The sequence below is a fragment of the Drosophila navojoa genome, chromosome X, assembly GCF_054131105.1.
Source record: "Drosophila navojoa isolate 15081-1374.11 chromosome X, UAZ_NAV_1.0, whole genome shotgun sequence".
Taxonomy (NCBI): Eukaryota; Metazoa; Arthropoda; class Insecta; order Diptera; family Drosophilidae; genus Drosophila; species Drosophila navojoa.
The window spans coordinates 12,815,944-12,834,813 of record NC_142895.1 but is presented as its reverse complement, the minus strand read 5'-3'; the positions used below and the strand labels follow the sequence as shown (position 1 = coordinate 12,834,813).

The 18,870-nt window shown below is 37.6% G+C and overlaps 1 protein-coding gene across 4 annotated transcripts in view; it reads left to right on the top strand.

The window, feature by feature from the left end:
- The window catches only part of LOC115565440 (neurobeachin), a 137,148-nt gene that overhangs the window by 13,071 nt on the left and 105,207 nt on the right, over nucleotides 1-18,870 (top strand). The window contains exon 2 of one of the 4 annotated variants that reach the window (XM_089264025.1): nucleotides 12,742-13,455. The exons of the other annotated variants lie outside the window; for them this stretch is intronic. Within the exon in view, the coding sequence (XP_089120151.1) occupies nucleotides 12,742-12,762 (21 nt within the window). The 3' untranslated portion in view covers nucleotides 12,763-13,455. Of the gene's footprint in view, nucleotides 1-12,741; nucleotides 13,456-18,870 lie in introns of those variants that run through there. 4 annotated transcript variants of the gene reach the window in all.

Sequence of the window (18,870 nt, the reverse complement as noted above, 5' to 3'; positions counted from 1 at the left end):
AAATCATCGATTCAATTGTTTTTCTGCCGTTTGTCCATGAATATCAATTTGCATGGCTCTCTGGCTGCTGGGAGCTCCATTAAATGATGGGCAACACATGTCGAGCTGTGTGAATTCTGTAGTCCTTCTGTTTTCCTAATGAGCATTGTAATTCGCAATATTTAATAATTAATTGATTAATGTAGCTGCAATTGTGTGTGAGTGTGCGTGTGTGGGAGTGTGCGGGCCATAAATCGTGAATGTGTTTCCGAATCTTTGGCTGTGGCCATGTTGTGAATTGAAATTGGTTAAAGGACATCGAGAAATCTAATTGATTATGCAATAGTCATTCATTTTACGACACTCTTGCTGACGAGTGGCCGCCCATGGATGGCATTCAAGTTGCAGCAGCTGAGACAGAGGCAGAGACAGAGAGAGAGAGAGAGAGAGAGTGACAGAGTGTATGAGAGCAGACGGCAATTCTAAGCAATGTGGGCAGAGGACAAGGACATCTCGCTTGTACTTTGATGGCATTTCAAATAAAAATGCGAACATAAATGTGGAACTGCCTGCGATTGAGCGCAAATAAAGGCGAACAAAATCTCACCAATTGAGTGAGTGCAGAAAATGCTGGGGAAAATTCTGTAGAAAACTCCAGAGAGCTCAGAGAAGTGAAGAGAGATGAAACAGAAGAAAAAACGCCAGCCAAATTGGAGGCGAACGTTTTGCCATTTGCGTTTTGGTTTCAAATTGCTTTTGGCCAGGATTTAATGATGACACACTGCCCTCCACGTACACGCCCTCGACCTCGCCTATGAGCCATTAAAAAGCAAATATTTATATATGTGGGATATATGTATATTTATGTGACATTTGACCCGAAGTTCGTTTTGCGGACAATTTATGATTTAAGGCCATTTCGTGTCACTGCATTAGCCAGTCTGACACCAGTTCCAGCTCCAGTTTCAGTTCCAGTTCCAGACCCTTTTCAGCACGTATATTCTTAGTTAATTTGCTTTTAATTGGACTAGTTCCGGATGTGGAACTAGTTTTGTTTCAAGTTAAAGTTTCAGTTCGAACTGAGATTCTTCGAATCATCCAAAAGAAACTAGCTTTGTCTGTTATCATGTTCTTTATGTTTTGCTGTATCATTTGAATGAATCAATTGAATCAGCTCCAGCTCCAATTGCATTTCCAGTTCCAAAAGTAGTTTGACTCTCGGTTGAGCTATCTGGTCTATCTTCAGTGGTTGCCGTGTCAATTTTTCTCTAACTTTAAATCAGATATTTGCCTGGAATGACCCTGCTGAACAAGTTCCAGTTCCACTTATGTCTAGCAATACTAGGTTTGACTCTGTTTTAGTTACATTTTTGATATCCAATAATATATATATCTCAGCTATGACTTTCAGTTTCATGTTTAGCTCTGAATCTAGTTCCAGCTCAAGTTCCTGTTCCAAGCAATTTGAAGCATAGAAATGTGTTCCTCTTAGGCATAGTTATTCATATGTCGAAGATGTCTTTAACTTTCGTATTAGTTCCAGTTCCAGTTCCGGTTCCGGTTCCAGTTCCAGTTCCAGTTCCAGTTCCAGTTCCAGTTCCAGTTCCAGTTCCAGTTCCAGTTCCAGTTCCAGTTCCAGATATCAGTTTTTGCATTTAAGGCAATATGGGTAGCTCTGCCTTTGGTTGTAGCTCCACATCCAATTCCAGTTCCGTTTCCACTTTCAGTTCCAATGCTAGTTCCACTTAACATAATGGCATTTTAGCTTAGCTTCTGTTTTCTTACTTAATTCATGACTTGGCAAATATTCGTTTCAAGTGTCAGTTCCGATTCCGATTCCGATTCCGGTTTCAGTTTCAGTTTCTGCTCCTCACCTAGATTCGTTTCAGCCGCATGCATAATTCAGTTAGTTCTTTGTTATTTATAATATATTTCAGTGTTCACAAAGTTTTGGCTAAACAAGTGACCAAAATATACCAAAAAGGCCAAAGAAGAGCACGAAAAGGGATGAACAAAACCAAAAACAACAAAAGCAGAGTAACTGAAACAATAACAACAATGTGTAAAAAGGTTTTGCAGTTCGCGTAGTTCTGGATGTGTCTGGATGGGTCAGCAACAGTAACGATGTTGAAGGGTAATCAATATGTGCGCTGCTTTAACGTGTTCACTGCACACACACACACAAACACACTTACCCTGTTGAGTAAATGAAACGTAACTAACGCCCGCCGCATGTAAATGGAATAAACATCATTTATAAAAAAAAGAGAAGAGAAAAAAGTAGAAAAGATGAAGAGGATATATATACTATATAGAAGAGAGAGAGAAAAAAAAAGAAAATCTAGTTGGTAATTGCCGCAGCTTTGAATGTCCTTCAATCGAACCCATTGAATGCGTTCAATGCAGTTTTTATTGAACTTCTTCTCACTTGGGTTCTTTCTCTTTGTTGGTTTCCTTTTCATCGACGTTGCTCTTTCGATTTCGTTTTCGATTTCGACCTCAGCTTTGTCCTCAATGTTGCCTTTGCTTTAACTTCTTGTTTGCTTCACTAAGTGCGTTCACTTTTGATGCCATCTCTTGGCTGCAGTAATTCCGCCTTTATAAGTAACTCTAAAAGATTTTACTTCTTAAAGCTTTATCTCAATTTTGATCTGAACTGCTCTCGTCACTTCTTATATAAGTTGCCCGACAATTCCTTTCTGGCTTTATGCTTTTCGCTTCTTATTTTAGATTATATTAGAATATTATTCTTATATTAGAATAAGTTTTTCTTGTTGAGCTCAACTTCTTCTTCTTCTTCTCACTTCCTGATTCGAAGGTTCCTTACGCTAACTTCTTTAGTCGTTTCTCTTTTCTTACACTTCGGAATCATTTCTTCCGTTTTTCATTCAGTTTGAAACTTATCTTCTATCTTCTTTTCCTTCGGGTTCTACAATTCTTTCGTCGCTTCTCTCTACCCTAGTATTCCTTGGTATCTTGTTCTATCACACCTATTGTCGCTTCTCACTCTCCCTTTCACTTGACTCCACTCCATTAGCCTATCTCTCGTGCATGACCTTCAAATGAACTCATTTAAAACTTGTCTAATATTTATATAACAATATTGTTAATTCTTGTCGCTCGCTTGATTATGTCATCCCAGAGTTCTGGCTTATGGACACATTTCATAAAGTGAAAGTAGGTGGTAATTAAAATTCTAAATACTCCATCGGGCACGCAGCGACAGAGCACATGACAGAATGCTCTTTAACAAGGTCATCAAAAAGGGGGCTATCCCACTACATACATATACTATTGTGGTATACTCTCTCTATATGTATGTATGCATAGAGTAATATATAGTTTAGTACAGTTTCTAGTTAGCTATCTATCTCTGTCTAACGCTGTCTCTATCGCACAACGCTTTAACTCATGTGGCCCCGGATGATATTTTAGGGCCATGTCTGCATTCTCTCATTTATAATTTATACAACTTTAATGAACAACATTAATATGCGAAATATGACAGGGTTGAGCGTTTCAAGCAGGATTTCCCTTGCTAATACAATTTTCTTTTTTTTTTGTTTTATTTCGGCCAATTCGTATACCCCTTTAGCCAGTGAAAAGAGTGTATATTAGTTATGTATAGTATGATATTATGTGTATAAATTAGTGTTAAGCATTTGCTTAATACAATGAGAAGAGATATTGTATAGAAAATATAGAGTCGGGTATATGTGGCCTGAACCCAGAGAATGAAGCAACGAGGATTGAGCTCTTCTATAGATTGATATAAGAAAAAGTTTATTATATTGTATATAAGCCCCTTGGGGTTTGACACGATTTGAGAGCTAGGATGAATAGAAGACTACGATAGTTCTATATATAATATTAATAGTTTCAGAAATGAGTATTATGCAGTCGCTGAAGCCGGCTCACATATATTTTTTTGTTGCAGTTGGACAACTCTTTGGGGATAACATTGTAAATTTAATAATAATCCCGTAGATCCATTCACTGCATTACGCAGAGAGCAACACTAAGGCCTCGACCAACGGACCGACGGACGGACGGCAAAAGTGTTGGGATTTTGTGTCGTAAAAACAAAACTAATTTGGTATAAAATCAAATATGAATGCACAAAACTTTTCGCATAGAATATTATTTGAGGAGCTTTAACGCTTACAAATTTGTATAATGCTCGTTTGTTTCATGTTAAATTGTCGCACAGTGAAACTTTCGGGACTAACAGCTTCATATATAGATATAAACATGAGTATATATATATATATATTCCATATGCATATATCTCTACATATATGTATCTGTGTGGATATACTAAATTTTTGAGTGCTTGACAGTTGAGCTGGCAACAGTCAAAACTTTCACAAACATTTAGTGAGTTTTCGGTTCATGGGCATTTAAAGCAATTGAAAGCTTACTGGGTTCATGTGTTGATGTAAAAGAGATGCACAAAAGACAGGGAAGAAGAAGGAGCTCAAGAGGGAGGGATAGAGCGAGCAAAGTGAATAGATAAAGCTATGGAGATAAATACAGGCTGAAGCAGTAAGAAAGAGAAGGATAAATAGGTGTGAAGAAATGGGTGGTGAAAGGGAATAGCCAGAAGAAGAGGAAGGATAGAGCGAGAAGGAAGAGAAAGAGCGAGAAGGGAGAGAAAGAGCGGGAAGAGAGAGAGAGAGAGAGAGTAAGAAGAGAGTGAGAAAGAGAGAGAGAGAGCGAGAAGGGAAAGAGAAAGAGAGCGAAAAGAGAGAAAGATGCGATAGAAAGGCGGGCGGTAAGGCTGAAAATGAAATATTGAGAGAGGGAGACAAAGAAAAAAAGTTGCGATAGACAGAGAGAGTAGATATAGTGATTGAGAGAGAGGAGACAGAGAGAGAGAGGAGATAGAGAGAGAGAGGAGATAGAGAGAGAGAGGAGATAGAGAGAGAGAGGAGATAGAGAGAGAGAGGAGATAGAGAGAGAGAGGAGATAGAGAGAGAGAGGAGATAGAGAGAGAGAGGAGATAGAGAGAGAGAGGAGATTGAAAGAGAGAGAGAGAGAGAGGAGATTGAAAGAGAGAGAGAAGATTGAGAGAGAGAGGAGATAGATAGATAGAGGAGATTGAGAGTGAGTGAGAGAGATCCTCTATCTAAAAACTCCCATAGATTGATACTATTGCAAGTCTTAAAGCTGCCATTTCGATAGTCTCGCATACGATTTCAGCTTCTCATACGCACAACCACATGAAATTTAAATCGAATTTCAAGCGAGCTTAAAATTATTTGCTGCTGGTGAAAGCACTCCTTGGTCCGATGTCCCGCTGTCCCCGAGTCCCCGAGTCCCCATTCACGTACATTTAATGACAGCTTAGATGAATTCATCATCAATTATTCAATTGCGAAGACATTAGAGATGGAGCTGACAAATAACACTGATTGACCAGTGTTGCAAAGGGGCTAGATAATGGATTTTGAAATGCTTCAATTACAATCGATGGGGAGCAGGGCGATGGAGGGGAGCGTATAAGATAACAATCGACTCTTAATTAGCTGCCAATTACTTGCGTCTGTTTCAGCTGTCAAATTCACTCGCACTCGCATTCGCACTCGCATTCGCATTCGCATTCCAAATATGCCAAATATTATAAAATATTTCAATAATTGTGGCTTTAAGGCGTGTAACGTAACGTAGCGCAACGCGCCAGGGCCACAGCGGCCCTTCGGTTAGTTAATATTCTGTTGTAGCCTTTTTGCCTGTCAAATGCATTTATCAGCCCGGTCAGGCCCCCACCGAGCCGCTGCTCGGACGGGACGTTTTTCGAGCCAGCCCCATTTAATAATATCAAAATAAATATCAAATTATTTAGGACTGGGGGCTATGGGAGCTGTGCATGTGTGTGTGTGTGTGTGTGCGTGTGCGTGGGTGTCTGGTGTGTGGGCATATGTGTGGGTGTGTGTGTCCTTGGTTAGCTTTTGGCCTGGAATACCCTATGATTAACGAGTTAGCCATATTGGGCTAGGCCTTATTATTATTTGTCAGATTCATTTTCTACATATATACCCGATAGATTAAAGTTTGATATGAGTACGGTTTGATAGTCAAAATTCACAGATGCTTTCAGTTAAATAAAGTTTCGTCTATTGACTTTGAAATTTGTTTTCTGTATTTTTAATATTTTTATGATTTAAAATATAATTATTTACTTACATTTAAACAGTTCGAAAAATAACTAAAGTAATAAAAATACAGTTTATTTTTGTTTGTGCTTAAATTTTTTTTTAAGTTTCCAAGCGATCAAAATTTTTACGGAGCGAAAAATTGTGTATATTTTCGCAGCGTTTAATTTGTATATATACTTATACTTAAAAATAATACTTATAAATAATGAATTAAAATAAATAATTATAATTTCTTATTAAGATTTACGATTTGATATATATATATATAATTATATATCTATCGATTTAACAAAAGAAAACTAAATTATTAAATAATAATAATAAATAAAAAATAATAGGAAAAATTAATAAAAAACTTAATAACAAAATAATACAAAAAGTAATAAAAAAATAATAAAAAAATAATAAAAAAATAATAAAAAAATAATAAAAAATAAAAAATTAAATACTAAATAAAAATAAAAACTAAAATTATGTAAAATATAATAATAAAAAATAAATAAATAATAAAAAAATAAATAAATACTAAAAGAATAAATTAATAATAAAAAAATAATTAAATAATAAAAAAATAAGTAAATAATAAAAAAATAAATAAATAATAAAAAAAGAAGTAAATAAAAAATAAATAAACGAATAAAAAATGGCAAAAAATATATGTAAAAATTAATTTATATAGATAAAAAAATTATTAAACTAATAAATACTAATAGAATAGAAAAATTATGAAAGAAAAGAAGAAAAAATGCTTCAGCCCCAATTTGAACTAAATCTGTTCTATTTACTGACTGCAATTGATATGAGTAACGTTTAAGAGAAGTTGAATTCTGTTAGGTAAAAGCCAAGGCAATATTTGAAAAGTATTCTGAAAAATGTTGAATAAACATGTTGAATACTATGATATTCAACGCCATTCACTATGAATTAAATAAAACCTGAATCACCTGATGCTAACTGCAAAACTGACTTAGGGAGGCTATAGCTGCAGTAAAACAAATGAAATCTTAGTGATTTGGCAGTTAGTCGTGTATAAATTAAAAACGAAACTAGGCAGATATTTTTCTCAGCCTCTAGTCTATACAAGTAGTACAATAGTCGCTGATTAGTCCAAAAGTTATCGAAAATAAACTAAGATAAACACAAAATTTTGATTGCGTAGATTATGTATAAATAAATATAGATAAATATATATGTATATAAACACTATATAGATTTTATAGGGTATTTGGCAGCTGCATAAAATTGATCTATTTGATTGGTCTATGCTGCGTAGTGCTAGGGTTTGCCTTGGCTATGGCACGGATACTATGTTGTCTGTTTATGCACACACCAATTCAACACGCACGCACACACACACACACACGCACACACACATACACGCACAACATTTGACAATCAATATATCCGCTGTACATTTCCGTTTATCCAACATGGACGCTGCTGGGCGCTGCTGCGTCGTGTTGTCAGCTGGCCACATGAACAGCAACAACAACACAAACAACAACAACAACAACAACAACAGTGATAAAAAAGGTGTGTGCTGCCTGTTGTCCATTGTTGCCATGTCCATGTCGATGGCCCCGTGCTCACGCTCCTCCTCCTCCTCCTCTTCCTCCACCTCCTCCATCTCCTTCTCTTCTTTTGGTTGCTGCCGGCCTCAAGGGGTTGCTGCCCAATACAGTTGCCCGCTGACCGGCAAAGGGCGCGTTCGTAGAGTGAACTTCCAGAGCTGGGCTGGGCCAGGGCTGGCCGGCCGGTGGGGGTGGTAGGTGTGAAGGGGTTGCGAGCTTTGGCTGTTGCTGGTCACACGTCTATATTAAGTTTTATATACATGCAGATTTATATTGTAACCACACACACAGACAGAGAGAGAGAGATAAAGAGTGGGAACGAGCGAGACAGAGAGAGAGAGAGAGAGAGTCATATTTCAGGGCAGTAATTAATAACTAGCACTGGGCTGTTGTTGCTCTGTCATTTGATGTGCTGGCTTGTTATCGATAAATGTCTATCGATAATGTTGAAAAACGCAAAGTCATTGTTTCATTCTATTTGATTAATTTGTTATCGATAAGTGGTAACATCAATAGATAAAAATCTAGCTTTAGAGTTTTAGGCTACAACTGAATAACTTACTTATAGGCTACATGTGTGTGGTACGATTTCGATTAATTTGTTATCCCTTAGTAGTAGCATTAATAGCTACTTATCAAAATTTATTTTAGAGTTTTAAGAGTTAAATGAACTTAACTCGACTTATCGATTATTATTGACATATATCAATAAATATCGTTGTTTTAGAATGTCAAGTTTTAATTCATTTGTTATCGATTATATATGTTATCAATAAATATCAATGCTTATTTGAGAAACTCAAGTCTTAGTTGAAAAATTACCATTGCCCCATTACCATTTCGTACTACAATCGATTAATGTGCTATCGATTGTTATATATTGCAATTTCAAGTTGCTTATGAAAAGATTACTCGTCTCACACTTCTTTAAAATGCGATTTCGATTAATTTGCTATCGATTCTTGCTGACATTATTGAATATCAAGGCTGATTTCAGAGTTGAAAGCTGCAATCGAAACGTTTACCTGCTTCCCACTTGAACTTATCGAAATCAGTTTCACAGGTTTGCCTCGGCTCGCCTTTGTGGCTTGCTCTAAGCTTCATTTTCAAGTGTCACACTTAAGCGAAAGCTATCAATTAAGTGCATCTGACAGTCGAACGAGCGCAGTTACAAACGCTGTCAGCTAACTAAATTGTTTTTCAAATGCAATTCCCTTGCAGTTGTTGTTGTTGTTGTTGCTGTTGCTTGTGGTTGGCAACTCATTTACGCTTTATCCTTTTACGAACGCCAACGTCAATGTCATGTTGGCTGCTGTTGGCTGTTGGCTGCTGTTGTTGCCTGTTTTTAGTTGTTGTTGTTGCTGTTCTTTTTGCATCAACGCTTTGCCAATTACAACAACAACAACAACAACGGCAATCGCACTGGGATAGATAACTGTAATAGTGAGTGAACGACCTGAATATTACCTGTAATTAGATGCGCGATGGCTTGCGGCTCTATTCGATATGCTTGGACTTAATACAAGTAGTTGGTGTCAATTGATTACATGTTATCTGTAAAATTTATCGATATTTATCATTTAAGTAAACCTCGCGCTAATGTGAGCACATTGAGTAGTTCTAGTCTGTCGAATTGCCTTGCTATATCAATATTTAGCATTTCAAAGTAGAAAATAACGTTTAAAATGTGATATTAAAAATCGATACTTATCGATTTTTTTTTGTATATTTTATTTAACATTTGATTATAGAGCTTAATAGAAATAAAGTTCAACACTAAGCTGTTGACGCTGTGCTCTGTGGTATAGGTATCAAACACATACTGAAACTCAAAATCGATATTTATCGACTAGCAATACATAATAATTAGCGATGGAAAATACATACAAGAATACTAAAAATACTTTGTTATGCTGAACACATACAAAAATACTAAAAATACTTTGTTATGCTGAATGCATTAATAATAAATTTCCCATAATTCCACAATCGATATTTATCGATTGTACAAAAATTCATAAAACTTCATCCAGTGCTAGTAGAAGTGACTAGATGAACATTTCCATCGGCTATAGGGTATACGAGAAACAATAGCATTTGTTTTCTATATATTTTTTTGCCCACTTTATTTGACCATTTTTCCATTGTCTCGACGCATTGTTGTGGCTGTTTTTCCTAAGCGCCCGCTTCACTGGCTTGCAATGGCCACTGCGTGGGCCTTTGCCTGGACGTAGACATGAATGTGGACGTGGACGTGGACGTGGACGTGGACAAGGACATGGACGTGGACGTGGACATGCACATTGACTAGGAGCTGGTCCAGTTCTGGTCATGTCCTCCTGGCCAGCTTCTGGCCATCTGGTCCGTCTGGTCCGTCTGGTGCGTCTGTCTGACGGTTCAGCTGTCAGCTTTTGTATCTGTTGCATTTGCGGTGCGCTTAACGGATTCGTAATTGTTGTTGCCCGTCGACTATTTGCAGCCTGGAAGCCCGTCCATAAGTCTTTGCCTACCGGACACTCCAAGCTTTGATATTTGACATTGTGTGTTTGTCATCTTTAATAAGCTTGAAGCTTATGTGGTGTGCGAGAACTCTAAAAGGAATTCAGTTGAAAATAAATGCATATACATAGCTTTGCCAAGACTTCAATATAGAATTCCATTTCACTTCAGAGCCTCAGACGTTGAGACTTTGAGACTTTCGGACAACAACATGTCAAACATGTTTCACTTATGATTTATTGAAAAGTTTGCAACTTTGCCGTATTTAAGTTTGCACTCAGCTTCACTTCGTGCCCAGCAACAACTACACTATTGATTATTCTTTTCATTTATTTTACTGGGGCTCCTGACTGATTTATGTTTACATATACGAAAATACGAAATGCTTATGAATAAAATAGCAATTTTACCACATGTTCGAGTGCTTGTTTATTGACAGCCTTGGGGGGCATATAGAAGTTCCAAATATACAGCTAGAATTTTGGCTTTTTTTTTGTTATAAATGGAATGGAATTGAAAGCTAAAAGTTGACTTTGACAACTATTTAAAGTAGCCGTCAGTTTTGATTGAATTATAAATGCTCGGAAAGTGGCTGCAGCTTAAATAGGTAGTACATGATAGATGACAAATAGTAATAACAGAAAAAGAGGAAAAAGTTCTTGTCAACTTTGACAGATATATTGAAGTTTTTAAAAGCATATACAATGATTTTAAAAGATGAAAAATTTTAGAATAATACAATTTACAAATATTGGAATAGGTTTTAACTTGAATTGAACAATTTCTAGGCAGATATTGAGATGCTGGTTAAAGTTCCTGTTAAGTTTAACAGCACAATGCGAGAACAAGAAGCAAACAGTGAGATAGAGGAAAAGAAAGGTAGAGAGATAGAGAGGGAAAGAGAGGGGGAGATAAAACGAGAGAGAGAACGAGAGAGAACGAGTGAGAGAGAGAAAGAGTGAGAGAGAAAGGAAAACGAGAGAGAAAAAGAGAGAGATAAAGAGAAAGAAAGAGAAAGAGAGAGAGGGGGAATGAAAGAGAGTGAGAACGAGAGAGATAAAGAGTGAGAGAGAGAGAAAGGTCGAGAGAAAGAGACGGCGAGAAAGAGTGAGAGAAAGAGGAAAAAAAGAAATAGAGAGAGAGAGAGAGAGAGAGAGATCGAGAGATCGAAAGAGAACGCGAAATAGATATAGAGAGAGCGGAAAATACGGGACAGATAGAGCAAGAGAGAGAGAGCGAGAGAGAGAGAGTCATAGAGAGAGTGTTAGAAGGCGATATATTAGGAGAAAAAGAAAGAGACTTTGAGTTAGACAGAGAAACAAAGAAAGTTCGAGCTAGAGAGAGAAAGAGAGAGAGAAGGAGGGCAAAGCAAGTGGATTAAGCAAAATGTAGACGAACAAATATAAATCACAATTTAATTGAAATTTTCTTGGAATTCGCACAAGCATTGACGACACACCGCAGCACTGACACGCCCCCAAACGCCCACACACTCACACACACACACACACAGTGAGACACACTGTCGGCACTGCATTCAGCTATGGGTTGAACTTTAACCACTGACAGCTGTCGTTTGTTGAACCGCTGAACCGCTCAACCACCGAACCACCGAGCCACCGAACCACCGAGCTGGCGTTCAGCCATCGACGCGCCACGCTTAAAGTTTCACACTGGAAGCTAATTATAATGAAAATATTGTTAAGCAAAAAGGTCGTCAGACGCTGCGTTGTTAATTACAAAGTTTTTCGACTCGGACTAGAAAGCGAGAGAGGCGGCAGAGAGAGGGGAGGGCAGGGCAGGGCAGGTGGCCCATGGCATGTTTGTGGCCAAGGGGTGTGCCAATAGTGTAGTTGCAGCAGCTGCCATCAGATGGCGCCAACAAACAAACAAACAGCAAAAGGAAAATAATAAAAAAAATTTGTTAAAATATTGTTCCATAGTTTTTTGGTGTGAAGAAAAGTGTAGAGGGGCGTGCCATAGGGTTGACTGTGCGGAAAAGCGTAGGTGTGGCATTGTTGGCCGTATGGCAGCAGAGTTTCAAGTATGTGTGGATGACATCATGTGTGTGTATGTGTGTGTGTGTGAGTGTGTGTGTATGTGTGTGTGTGTATGTGTGTGTGTGTGTGTGCTTGGTGGCTACCATAAAATGTTGATTGATTTATTTAGGAATTTCGAGCTGTAGCTCAAACAGACTTTACACAACTTCGAACATTGATTATTGTGTTGGCTCAATTGAAATGTTGTGTATGTGTGTGCGAGAGTGTGTGTGTGTGTGTGTGTGTGTGATATAGAGATAGAATTTTGTTAATTATCTGTGCAAAGCAGTCGAGCGACTAGGATTATCTAATTATTTCTAGGGTAGCTAATTGCCTGAAGTTCCTTCGACAATTGAAGCAAGTTTATGAAACAACTTTGTATTATCAATTAAATGTAAATAGAACAGCTTAATTAAAGGGAAATCAAATTAATCACAGTCCGTCTTAGACATAGAAACTAATTAAACATACTCTTCTCTTCTCTTCTCATTTTAGGTAAGTGCTGGACAATTATGATAAACATGACGAAGAGTGCGATGAATCAAAGTGAACTTTACAACACTAAAATTTGCACACTTGAAGCTAAGTAGAACTGCTTTGGCAAGCGTATTTATTGAGTTAAAGTAATAGAATTTGTAAAGAATTTTCCGGTTAGGGTATATATGCGTCAGTCAAATGCTGAATGAATGTCGCCGTCTCTGTTTTGTTTTGTATATTAACTTGGCTCTCGTCGAGCTAAGCTCATTATAATTATCCAATCAATGTGCTGAGTGTGAGATAGTAATGCAACGGATATACAACAATGCCTAAGCAATGGAGCTACAGCCAGAGCTAGAGCTGGAGCCTGATGAATAGCCAGAGTCGGAGAGTCTATACAACTTGGTTGATGAATAAAAACGAAGCAGCGACTGTCGAGTGGCCAAAAAGCAGACAAAAGCCACTTTGGACAGCTGTGGATAAAGTTACTTGGCCCACGGCTGATTTATTTACTCAAAACAAAGAAAGAACGCAAGACGGAAAGACATAGACAGAGAGAGGGAGAGTGAGAGATGTTTAGGAAGAGGGAAAAACCAAAGAAATCAGCCAGAATAATAATAACAACAACTTAGGGTGTGTGTGTGTGTGGGTGCGAGGGGAGTCATAATAATACGTAATAATGAAGAGGTCGCTCGCGTCGTGGCCCATAGGCACAAAAAAAGAAAAGCAAAAGGACAAGCGGTGCGAGCGGTTGTCGAACAGGAAACGGAAGTGAGCTCAACAAGCAATGGCCAAGCGGAAAGACAAAATGAAACAGAAAGCACAGAGCCAGAGCTAGAGAGAGAGAAAGAGAGAGAGGTGGAGCAGAAGCTGAGACTGAGACTGAGACGGCGGCATAATGCCAGCCAAGTTCTGGCCTGGCAAAAGTTCTCAGGTAATTATGGCCTAAAAGCGCCATTTTTTCTGCTCAGCCGCACACACACACGCACACACATATCTCTCACTTTGTCTCGCTCACTCTTGCTTGTGTGTGTGTGTGTGTTTATTGACACACGCACGAGACGCGCAACTTTTGTGAGTTGTTGCTGCTGCTGCTGCTGCTGTTGCTGCTGCTGCTGTTGTTGCTGTTTCTGTTATACTTAATGTAATTAGACTAAATTGCTTTTTAAGTGCGTCAAGGCAGCAAAAAGTTACAACAACAATAAGAAAATCGCCCCGTGACAGACAACAAATGATGTGAGCGCGAAAAGAAAACACAAGACATTTTTGCACTGCCTTCAGTTTGCCGGTAACAAACGTACACATAGGTATATCCTTTCTCTCTCGCTCTCTCTCTCTATCTGACTCTGAATTGCCCAAGCCGTAGAAAAGTAAAAGTGCTTCAGTCTCAAGTGGGCGACTAAATGCTACCCTGTAGCAACGGCTGTTACATCTAAAGGTAACACACATACACACACACACATACACATATACATAGAAAGACACATACACACACACAGGCACACACATGTGCCAGAGTCAGCGTCAATTAGAGGAATGTTTCGGTAAAGCTATCGAGATAAGCTTTTGAGCGACACTAGGCATATCGATACTTATCGATATGTTAACGAAATTGCAGAATGAGATTTTTACTAAAGACCAGACTTTCTTTAGAGACGCAGCTATCGAAAGAAATACAAAAGGGAAAGTAAAGACGGACTAAAGCTTTGCGGATCTTGATTGAATATACTAAGAAATAATGGAACAAAATGTTACTAAATTTCAGTTTATTCAAGCTCTATAAGACATTTGCAAGCTTTATACAGCAAGTACTTAACTTGTTCGATCGATATATATATATATGTATATTTAATCTATATCGATAAAAACAATTAATGAAGAATTTAAGTGTAGGTTATGAAGTTTCAAGTTAAGTCGATAATTATCGATTAAACAATCAACGAAGTTTAGTTCACAATATGTGTAGAAGAAGCTAGATGGATAACTATCGATTTTAATTGTACTGCTACGCATATTCAAGTTAAGTCGATATTTATCGATTAAACAATCAACGAAGTTTAGTTCACAATATGTGTAGAAGAAGCTAGATGGATAACTATTGATTTTAGTCGAAATCCTGCGCTCTTCAGCTCGTGGTTCAACTACGACTATGATACCCAGCTCTGAGACGTTCGCTGGGTAGCGAGCATAACAACAATTGGATGGATGAATAAGTACGGCAAGAGCAACAACAAACGAGTTGCAAGTTGTTCAAACAAAAGTTACATTGTCAAGTCTGTTAAAATGAACACAAATGCGCCCAGTTCCCTTGTTTGTGTGTGTGTGTGTGTGTCTCGGAGACAAAGCAGAAGTTCGAGTCAGAGCCAGAGTCATAGTCAGACTAGAAGAAAACACACCTAAATTATATCTTTATGAGCGGTCATACAAAACCAGCAGCTACTACACTGAGCGAAAGTACGTGAAACAAAGCACGAAAAGAAAGGAACAAAAAGCGAGAATGGAGACTAGTTTGTAAAATATCAAAGAGGAACTCTAGAGCAGCGACGATTTGGTCTTACTTAGGCAGCGTGCCGAACAATGGTTGTTCGCTTCAAAAGAATTTATCGATAAATTCTAGGGAGAATTAGATCTGAAAAGTAAAGTGCTAAGAAAATAAGAGCTATGTGTAATATTTAACCCTTTCTATTTATGATATCCTCACGATGCTATCGTTCTGCTCTTCATTCAATTTAGTTTAGGAACCACTCTGAAAAAAAAGTTTCGTATTTTTTTGACTGAGGAATCCTAAGAAAAATGTCCTTTAAGCTGATGCTTAAAGAGTTATTTGATTAGTGGAACACTCCCTTAGGTCTATATGAATATTAGCTCACATCAATGACTGTATGACATATTATGGCGCTGTAATGTATTGATCAAGTGGCTCTTGGCATGAAAAAAGAAACCATTTTACAAGCTCAGCTACAGCTAGTTGATTAGAGACGAATTGTGATTGGGCCCAGATGAAAAGGATACCTTGAAAATGCGATATAAAAGGAGGCCGGCACGACACGACACTCATATGCCGGAATGAAATGTTCAATGGAATTCACAAAGAAGGCGCACAAACACACACGCACACACACACACATACACGCACACACACAGTCAGTCGCTGGCCTCCTCTATTGACTGCTCGCCTTGAAGTATGCAACATTTTTGTTCGTTGTTGCTGCACGCCCTTGTTGCGTTTTTATGTGATTTACAGTAAATTGCCAAATGGATTTCTGGCCCGAACACAACGACAGGCAAAAGAATAAAATACAACAAAGAAAAAAAGAGCAAAAAAAGAAATAACGAAAACAATGGGAAAGGGAAATGAAAACTGGCAAATAAATCAAATGAAATTTGCTGCGACGTTTAAAGTCTTCAAACAGGCGCACCCTGCCGCACCGCCCCCAGCTCCGCCCTACGCCCACACACACACACACACACAAACACACACATGGCCACATTCACATATCGCAGCACGAAATGCCACGCCGTCGACGCTTTAAAAGTCCACAAGTCAGTTGAGCAAAAAGAAAAACAAAAAGCTGAACGTGTGTGTGTGTGTGTGTGTATTTGTGTGTGTGTGTGTGTGTGTGTGTGTGTGTGTGTGTGTGTGTGTATTTGTGTGTGTATATGTATCTATAGCATTTTCTTTGACAACACAAAACGCTAAATAAATAAGAGTGACACATACACACACATAGATTCACACACACACTCACACACAGACAGCTGCCACTCTGCGCTTGTGTGTGTGTGTCTCTGTGTGAATAATTTGCTGCTGTTGACCTGCTGTACATAAAAAATTATAACAAATTCAATTACCAAATATGTTTTATGCGTCTCGCTTTTTCTTTTGGCTTCAGCCTACACACACCCACACACCCACACACACATGCACTTATATAAACATATATTGTATATGGGCATCAGATAGAGCCTAAAATATGCTCGCAGCTAAACGAATTTCACTATTTATGGGCAACAGCAAAAAGAAAATGTTAAATAAATATTGAAATTGAATTATGTCTGAAATAAACCTTTTCATGCTTGCTCTATTGCACAGCCTGATAGAGGGGTATATCAGTTTGTGGTCAGTATTTTTGAGTTGATATACCTATAAAATAGATAGCATATGGGAAGAGAGGATCTCACTTATCCAAAATATATATTCATATTCCAGAGTGTTCATCTCTTTCCCTATCTCTATGACTGACGAATATTTAAAGTTATCTGCCAAGATTTTGCATTATAATAGATAAGTCGACTTCAAAAGTGCTTAAAGCAATGCTCTTCTATTCGGCTTAGCTCTGAAAGCAATTGTCATGCAAAATTTCGTAGCTCCATTTCTCATAGCTGTCGAGTTACGTAAGACGCGACAATTGTTGCAATTACGTATTTTTATACATAAATTCTGTGCTACATTTTCCACTTTATGCTTCACTCGCTAACCAATTTCGAATTCCAAATTTCACTTCAAGATTTGCATATTGCCACCATAAACCATCAAAAAAATATATACATAAATATATATGTAGTCTTATGAGACATACAATTTTCCTCCTTTTTGGCTAATACAGTTAGCAACTTTTGATTCGTCTAAATTTGCGCCCCTAAAACAAGGTCTTTCGGTCGACTTTTACATTGACATTTCTCGTAGTCGTTTTGTTTTGTTTTTGTTATTTCTTTTCGCTCTCTGGAATATAAATTCTTTTTCTTGTTTTTTTTTTTTTTACTCATAATGCGCTTCACTTCGCTAATGATAATGATTATGATAATGATAATGATAATGATAATGACTTTGCGCTTGCCGCAAAAATGTTCGAATTTGGCAAAAAGAAAAGCACGAAATTGTTCTTGTTATGCAAAAACAGGCCCGAGGGGTAAGCAGCTTCAGTTACCAGAAAACTTTCGCTGTTTCCTCTGGCTGAAGGAGGAAGGGGGTTCCGCCACGTATGCAAATCAAAGTGTTGTGCAATTTTAATGAGCCCCGAAAGAAAAAAAAAACGAAAAAGGAAGAAGAATAAGAAACCCACATACATCCACACGAAGCTTGTGTAAAATGTGCGGCAGCCAAAAAAATAAAAGAAGGAAAAGAAAGGAAAAAAAGTTGACTTCCTCCCCCCGAAAATATGCAACGTTTCTTTCTGCTTTTTATCGATGCAAATCAAATGAGCCAAAAAGGAAATTCCAATCTCTGCTCGATGCTTGAATACTCTTCCTGGAATATGCACAATAATGATATCATCATCATCATCATTATCATTCAGATGGATAGCTAACGTTAATCAATTAATTAAATACCAATAGGATTTAATGTGCAACCAACTTGATTGTAATCACTAAGCAATCTCCAATGAGTCCTCCATCAATCAGCCAGCAATGAGTCATTCATCATACAACAAAGTCAATCGTCAATTATATATGTCATCAATTAATCAATCTGTTAGCATTTGTCAATCAATTGTTATTCAATCAGCTTAGTATAGTTTTACGTAATACGTACTGTGTATTACGTATGACGTACTGTGCATTACGTAAGACGTACTGTGCATTACGTAAGACGTACTGTGCATTACGTAAGACGTACTGTGCATTACGTAAGACGTACTGTGCATTACGTATGACGTACTGTGCATTACGTAAGACGTACTGTGCATTACATAATACGTAAGACGTACTGTGCATTACGTAATACGTAATACGTACTGTGTATTACGTAATACGTAATACGTACTGTGTATTACGTAATACGTAATACGTACTGTGTATTACGTAATACGTAATACGTACTGTGTATTACGTAATACGTAATACGTACTGTGTATTACGTAATACGTAATACGTACTGTGTATTACGTAATACGTAATACGTACTGTGTATTACGTAATACGTAATACGTACTGTGTATTACGTAATACGTAATACGTACTGTGTATTACGTAATACGTAATGCGTACTGTGTATTACGTAATACGTAATTACGTAATACGGTGTATTACGTAATATGTATTACGAATTAAACTTATGTACTATGTTTTACGTATTACGTTTTATGAACTGCGTGTTTTGTGTTAGTTATCCATATGCATATATCAGATATTAAATCTGATTTATAT